At 38.5% G+C, this 8,336-nt stretch overlaps 1 protein-coding gene across 1 annotated transcript; it reads left to right on the forward strand.

Moving 5' to 3' along the window:
- The first annotated feature begins 6,002 nt into the window (after positions 1-6,002).
- LOC101402991 (olfactory receptor 5AN6-like) lies at positions 6,003-6,962 on the forward strand. Its single transcript, XM_004437411.2, has one exon. The coding sequence runs from the start codon at positions 6,003-6,005 to the stop codon at positions 6,960-6,962; it is 960 nt and encodes a 319-aa protein (XP_004437468.2).
- The last annotated feature ends 1,374 nt before the right edge of the window (positions 6,963-8,336 follow it).

The raw sequence follows: 8,336 nt of genomic DNA on the forward strand, positions 1-8,336 counted from the left end.
TGCACTCTGCAGTGTTTAGAAACAAGATTAATGCAGAAATTAATACATTTTAGTGAGAAGTTCAGTGCAGATATTTAAGATGTGGCTCTAGAGCTAGACCGCCTGGAATAAAATCCCAGTTCTGCCCTTCATGGGTTGTGTGACCTTGAGCTGTTTACTGCTCTGACCCACAGTCTCCTTATTTTTGTAAAATGGGAATAATAAGAGTATATACCTCGTAAAACTGTTGAAAATTAAAATAATATAAAAGATAAAAGTATTCAGAATAGCACCTGGAACATGGTACACACGCAATAAATATTAGCTACCTAATACTGTGCCTTGATTTTTCAGGAAGATTCAATCATTTTAGGAGCAGAAAAAAAAAATAAGCAAATCAAGTAGCTAGGCATTTTAGAAAAAAATGGCCCATGATAAGCTGGAGTAACCAACACTTTCATAGAAATATTATTTGTAAAAGTGTTTCTGGTAATATGGTGGGCGATATGTTTAAAGAAACCAATAATGCTAGATAAATTCTAAAACACATTTTTTTTCATGGTTGTGCCAGTGAGAAAGCAAATAAATTCCTCAAGGTACAGAAAAGACAAGAAAAAACACAAACCTCACAGGGTGGTGGGCTGGGGCCAGCATTTTCCCTGGAGGGATCTACTAATCTCTGGTAGCCTCAGTCCTAGGTTTTAATGAGCAAATGCATGAGGGGTAGGAGAAAAAGACAACGTGTGATATTGGCTTTAGAGACAACACCCCTTTCACCCAATGCCAATGAAAACAGGGCCTTTCAAAAGGTGACATTCTCAGAGGGCAAACTAGAAAAAATCTACTTCTCAAAATGAGACAGTGATATGCACACCTCTCTCAGCTTTAGTTTGAGAGAAAGAGAAAAAGCAAAAAAGTCTTCCCTGATAATTATTTTTAAAAAATTTATTCTTATTGAGATAAAATTGGCATATAACATTGTGCAAGTTTAAGGTGTTTGATGTGTTAATTTGATACATTTAGATATTGCAATATGCTTACCACCCTAGCATTAGCTAACACCATTACCACATCATATAATTATATTTCTATTTTTGTGGTGGGAACAACTAAGATCTAGCCTATACAGTATTTGAAACATAATGATGTACAACTGAAATTTATATAATGTTATAAACCAATGTTTCCTCAGTGAAAATATAAAAGATCTAGTCTCTTAGGAACTTTGAAGTTTATGATACAGTTTTGTTGTCTATAATCACTAGGCTGTGCATTAGATCTCTAGGATTTATCTGGTAGTCACAAGTTTGTACCTTTAAACAATGTATCTCCAATTCCCCATCTCCTAGTCTCTGGTAACTATCATTCTGTTTGCTGTTTTTACAAGTTCAGGTTTTTTAGAATCCACGTATAAGTGATATACAGTTCTGTCTTACTCTGGCTGACTTACTCACTTAGTCTGGTGCCCTCAAGGTCCATCCATTTTGCTGCAAATTGCAAGATTTCCTTCTGTCTCTTGGCTGAGTAATATTCCATCGTGTGTGTGCGTGTGTGTGTGTGTGTGTGTGTATAACATCTTCTTTACCCGTTCATGCATTGACGGACACTTAGGTTGTTGCCATAGCTTGGGTATTACGAATAATGCAGCAACAAACATGGGAGTGCAGACATCTTTTTGATATTCTTTTTTCATTTCGTTTGGATATATAACCAAAAGTGGAATTGCTGGACCATGTGGTAATTCTATTCTTATTTTTTTCAGGAAACTCCATACTTTTTTCAATAGTGGCTGAATCAGTTTACATTCCCATTACAATGTATGAGGGTTCCCTTCTCTCCACATCCTCACCAACGTTTGTTCTCTCTTATCTTCTTGGTGATAGTCATTCTAACAGGTGTGAGATGGTATCTCATTGTGGTTTTGATTTGCATTTCCCGGATGATTAGTGATATTGCGTATCTTTTTATGTACCTGGTGGCCATTGAATGTCTTCTTTGGAAAAATGTCTATTTAGTTCCATTGCCCATTTTTAAACCAGATAGTTTGATATTCATTATTGAGTAGTATGAATTCTTTGAATATATTAGATAATAACCTCTTATCTGACATATGGATAAGTATTTTCTCTCATTCTGTAGGTTGCTTTTCAGTTTTTTTGATTGTTTCTTTTGCTGTGTAGAGGCTTTTTAGTTTGATGTAGTCCCACTTGTTGAGTTTTGCTTGTGTTACTTGTGCTTTTTGTGTCGTATCCAAAAAATGATTGCCAACATCAATGTCAAGGAGCTTTTCCCTCTAATTTTCTTCTAAGAGTTTTATGGTTTTGGGTCTTATGTTTAAATTTTTAATTCATTTCAAGTTAAGTTTTGTGAGTAGTTTAAGTGGTCTACAGTTTTCTCTGCCTTTGTGGGTACACACCTGCTCCACACTTGCTCCCTCTTGTGGCTGAATTGTTAAGCTGCTGTTTTCTCTCTGGTTGTTACAACTCACCAGACTGGCTACTGGAAACTTTTTTGTTTTCCAGAAGGTGGCGCTAAGGTCATGTTTATGGTTTCTCCCTTGTCCACAGACCAGGTCTGTTTTTCTGAGAGCACCCAGTTTACCAGATTTGCTCTCACTACTACATTCAGGAATGTGCACAAGGAGTCAGTTGCAGAGTGGGGGGAGATGTGGGTTTAGCACTGGGAGGTTGGGGGGTTCGCGTGGATCTGGAGGCGAGATTCTCTGGTGAGGTACTCGCAGAGGCTCATGGGTGGACTTCCTGCTGAAATCCTGAGCCCCTGTGCCCCTTAATTCTCTTTGATATTCCTATTTGCCTTTTACATGATCTCCCTCACTCTCCACTCACAGTCTATCCGCCTCAGTAGTCTACATTCCCCTAGAGAGAAAGGAGTTCCCCAGCTGCATCTGGCACTGCTGGAGTAGTTGGGAACTCCCTCACTGCTGTTTTTCCTGGGCAGGAGAGTTTGCTGCTGCTGAGTAGTTCAGCCTGTGCGGTGCTGCCTTGAAGCAGGTGGTGGTGGGAAAACTCCTTTCACTGTCTCCACAGCAACCAACTCACACCTTTTTTTCTGCTTCAATATTGCACTGGAATCCGCTCTCAGGAAACTGGGCTTCCGCAAAATCTCTCTCATTTCATGGTTGTCTGTCCCAGTCAGCACTCTCCAGACTTTACCTGACCATGACCAAGATAGGTTGGGGCAGGTTCTCTGTCTCCTGCTGGCTCTGCAGCCCATACCAAGGTCTGTCTGCCTATTACTGGATGCACAGGTGGGCGAGCTTCCCCCTGGTTCTCTTGGCATTTGGTGCTGGATACTACAACTCGCACAAAGACTCATATTCGTAGATGGATGTCCAATTCATTGTTACAAAAGCAGGACAAAAAGGAGGAACGCCTTTTGTCACTATGATGCTGATGTCACTCCTTCTCCCTATAATTTTTAATCTTATCCATCTACTTATGTGGATATGCAGCCTAAATATCTCTATTGTGACGCCAAAACACGCCAAGTCATAGATTTGTTTAAAGGGATTCTGGGTTGGTGTTGCCCCCGAGGTATCTGACAGAAGTTATGTAAATCATTTCTGAAGAAACAAATTTTAAACACAAGCACCAATAATTCCCACGAATTTTAAAGAAACGTGAACTTAAGATAAAAAATCAGTAAGCACACAAATAAACAGGGAACCTTGGGTAAGAGTTAGCAATATCATTAAACTATGGAATCAGACTTGCAAATCTATGTATTTAAATAATTTGATAATAATAATTTCAATAAATATGTTTAATATGTTCAAATAAAGGATACTATGGAAAGTATGATGAAACATAAGAAACTATCAAAACTAAGAATTTGGGAAAAGAACAAAGTGGAACGTCTTCAGAGAAGACAAAATATTATGATTGAAATTTGAAATTAATGGGTGAGTTAAACAGCCAATTAGCACAACTTATGATAGAAGGAATTTACTGGAAGAGAGGCTTGTAAAAATTAAACAGAACACAGTAGAGATATACAAATAATGAATGTTTCATTGATGGGGAGGCCAGAGCAAGAAGATTCAACATACATCTAATTGGGGTTCCAGAGGCATATAATAGAAATATAAAGGCAATTTGTAGAATACATTCTGTGTATAGGAGGCAACACATGAGGCTTAAGGTTACCATACTGAATGCATGAAAATTAGAGGAAGCTGTGAATATGTCCATGAGTAGAAGGAGAAGAACAGTATATAGTGTAGCTGCTCAATAAATCTTCTTGTTGTCTTGATTGTTGGTAATGATGATGATGGTGATGATGATGAAGAACGCAATTTTCTCCTCTGTTCCTACAAAACTCTTCCTCTACTCAGTTCCACTGTGGACAGAACCACATCTAATTCTGAGATACATTGTCTGCTACCATTTCTCCTTGTATACAGATGGCAGATATCTTGACTTTCTTTTGTAATTAATCTCTTCATTCCTTCAGCATTCTTCTCACAACAGTGCACCATGAAGCAATGATTGATCTGATTTTGGGAAATGAACCCTTTTACCTTATTTCTCAGGCCACACCTTGTGTTCCTGTGGGGATTTTCTCTTTTAATTCACTTTTGGAACTGGGAGGATGAGAAATGGTTGGGAAGGAGGAAGACATTTTGGATGGCTAATGCTGACAAATATTTGTAGTTCATAGATATAGTTTATTCCATTAATCACAGCCTTTCTCCAGGGAAATCGCCAAGAATTCTACTTTTACCCATATATACAACTCCCAGGCTGTATTTGACACGTATTTTCTGTCTTTCATGGCTTCCCACGATTTTCTCTCTAGTTTGAGTTCATCTTAATAAAAATGTGCTTATGTTGGGAGGTATTCTAATGATCATCTGGAGAGATGATAGTTATTGCATCTTGAAGAGGGCATACAGTGCCTGAAGCAAAAATATCCTTTTGGTTATTTACCATTTGTCCTGAAGACTTGGTGCTTGCCATCCCTGGACTGGCTACAAAGGAAAAGAGAAAGCATTTCCAGAAATCCTGCCTGAGTTTCCTAATCCCCACATCCATTGACTAAGTATCCTGACATTTGCATGAGTTCAAGTCACTCTACTTTGTAGGAGAAGCCTTGAACCTAGAAGCATGAATAGAATCATGGGTGATTGAGAATCGAATGAAACCATATGTAAAGGTGGTAAGTGGTTTCTCTTTACTGGGTAGAGGGTTCAGAGTTTCCAACAGACTTTTAAAGTATAACTGACCCAAAGAATATCAAGAATCACTGCCCTAGACAATTTAACTCCTAAGTATCTGATTGCGGAAAGAAAAATCTGCACCTGCAAGGAAGAAAGCATAATTGCCCTTGCAACCTTGTCTTGTCTATCTTCTCAGGAGCCTTCCTAGACTCAAAAGTTCATTAAATCACATCCATTTCCAAGCTGCTTCTTGATTTGTGACTCTTCCCACCATCCCATTACATTATTCTTATATCTCTCTAGGCTTTATGAAAGCAGAAAGGTAGTTATGGAATTGCCCACCCTCCCTGATTACAGAATAATTGAATGCTTGTTCCCAAGAAGATTTTAAAGAGGACCTGCTCCAGCATCCTTATTTGACATATGAGAACAAGTGTGATTCAGGGGCTCCTTCAAGCTTTGAATTACTATCATCACCATGCCTGAGTAAAACTATTCTCTTTTACCATATAGAGAGATGACAGTATTTTCTTAATTTGGTCTATTTCTAATTCTGAAATATTTGTAAAATCTTGAATAGGAAACATGAAATTAAGATATTGTAGGGGATAATGTACTAATGATGCCCATTTACTGTCTGTTTTCCCCAAAAACAATGACAATATTTATCCAAGAGAATTTTTAAGTTAAGTTTTGTGATTACACATGGGAGACAAAGATTAACTCAACACTCATGATTCAAGGTTGTGTATTTAGTCAGCTATATGACTGGTAAAAATAAAGAGCCGTACTTTGTGTTTTTTGAGAATGAAACCATTTTCTCCTCTCATCTTTTTCTCAGCAAATGTCACCAAGCAGGTCCCTGGAAGGAGATAGAAATCATACCTCTGTGGCCATGTTTGTTCTCCTGGGACTCTCAGATGAAAAAGAGCTGCAGTTTATCCTCTTTCCAATCTTCCTAGGGATCTACCTTGTAACTCTAATCTGGAACCTGGGTCTCATCACCCTAATCAGGATGGACTCCCACCTGCAAACACCTATGTACTTTTTTCTCAGTTTCTTCTCATTTATAGACATCTGCTATTCTTCTTCCACCAGCCCAAGAATGCTTTCAGACTTCTTAAAGGATGAAAAAATGATTTCCTTCATTGCCTGTGCCACCCAGTATTTTGTTGGCTGCTGGATGGCTCAGGCTGAGTGCTGTCTTTTGGCCGCCGTGGCCTATGACAGATATGTTGCTATTGGTAGGCCTCTGCAGTACTCAGCCATCATGGCTCCTGGCCTCTGTCAGAAGATGGTTGCTGGGGCCTATGCGAGTGGTTTCCTTAGTAGCTTAGTTCAAACGGTCCCTTGCTTTCATCTCTACTATTGTGGGCCCAATATCATTCCAAATTTCTACTGTGACATAACCCAGATTATTTCCCTGTCTTGCTCCAATCCTTTCATTATCCAAATGACTCTTTTTCTAGTAGCTGTTTTTGTTGGGTTTGGTTCTTTGCTTGTTATCCTCTTATCCTATGGTTTCATTGCAGCTTCCATCCTGAAACTATCCTCCATCAAAGGTAGTGCCAAGGCCTTCAATACCTGTGCCTCCCACCTCGCAGTTGTGATAATCTTCTACGGCACAGGCTTATTTATGTACCTGCATCCTAGCTCAAGCCACTCCAAGAAACAAAACAAGGTGCTATCAGTGTTTTATGTTATCCTAATCCCAATGTTAAACCCTCTTATCTATAGTCTGAGGAACAAGGAGGTGAAAGAGGCCCTCAAGAGGTTGGTAAAGAGGGCAACACATTTACTTTAGTAAGAACAATATTTGGCCAGGTGTTATTTTCACTATGAGGAAAACAGAGGTAAGAATATATAAGTGCCCTTTTGTAGGTCACAAGAGTAATTAGGTAGAGAGAAGAAGTGAAAACCTGGCTCCTTGATTTCTGGTGCCATTATGTTTAGCTGCCACCACCAAGCAATCTGTCTGAGGCAGTGTCACCTACATTGAATTCAGTTTAAAAAACCTGTTTCCATGATTTAATCCAGGTAAATAAACACCACATTTTGAGAACAGAGGTTCTGATAGATATTATATGCAAAGAATTGACAAGAACCTAGGAAGCCACAAATAGTCTTTCCTCACCGATTTTCACTATTTCTTTTAATTAAGAATTTATTTATGTTTCAATAAAATAAAATAGTGTATAAAACTAAACATGTGAAAAATAAATAATTTTTAATAAAGATTTTATAATCTTATTTGCAAACAGAGAGAGAGAGAAGGAGAGAGCAAGTGTGATAGGGAAAGACTCTGAAAGACAGAGATGGAAAGAAAGAGAGAGAGACGGAGAGAGAAAGGGAACAGATGAAGGGAAGGGCAGGGGAAGAGACAAAAGGAGAGGAGAGGGAGAAAAGTTGGTCTGGTTTTATTGCTAAATAATCTTGTTCCCTCCATCTTATTCTTCAAGACTCCTTGTGAAGTGAATTGTGAAAAAGAATCGGAGAAAGGAATGGTAGAAAGGAGGGGCACTTTTCAGGTCAAGAGTTAGAGAGATTCTCAGAGGCTAGAAAGAAGTCAAAGTCATCAATTTCTGGGCATAGGTGGCCTGGAACATGCTCAGTGGTAGATTTCCAGAGACCATGCTAGATTTCAGAAATGAAGGCTGCTGTGGTGTGTCTAGGGTGGCAAGGTCCAAGTCTCAGAGATCTGAGCCTCCCAGGAATTCCAGAACCTTAAGTTTGACCAGGGAGTGACAGAGCCCTCAGACTTGGAAGTACAATGGAGACCCAGAGTTCAACCAAGAAAATTTAAAGAAAGCTTTATTTATTTAATTTTTCTGCTTTTCAGCTTTATTAAAAATTTTACTGAGGTCATATTGGCTTATAATACTGTGTAAATTTCAGGTGTATATTATTATATTTCAGTTCTGTATAGACTGCATCTTGTTCACCACCAATAGTCTAGTTTTTGTCTGTCACAGTACCTATATGACCCTTTATCCTTTTGCTTTCCCCCGACCCCCTTCTCCTCTGGTAACAACTAATCTGTTCTTCTTATCTATGTGTTTATCTTCCACATATGAGTGAAATCATATGGTATTTGTCTTTAAAAAGAGATTTCTTTTCAGACAAGAGTTTATGTACTAAGTTTCACACATATTACATTAGTATTTATGCAATACTTTAA

Source organism: Ceratotherium simum, chromosome 34 (genome assembly GCF_057802395.1).
Source record: "Ceratotherium simum simum isolate JZ-2026a chromosome 34, ASM5780239v1, whole genome shotgun sequence".
NCBI classification, from domain to species: domain Eukaryota; kingdom Metazoa; phylum Chordata; class Mammalia; order Perissodactyla; family Rhinocerotidae; genus Ceratotherium; species Ceratotherium simum.

What these genes read in the sequence shown, in the direction of transcription:
- LOC101402991 (XM_004437411.2), top strand. Translation starts at nt 6,003, where the DNA reads ATGTCACCAAGCAGGTCCCTGGAAGGAGATAGAAATCATACCTCTGTG.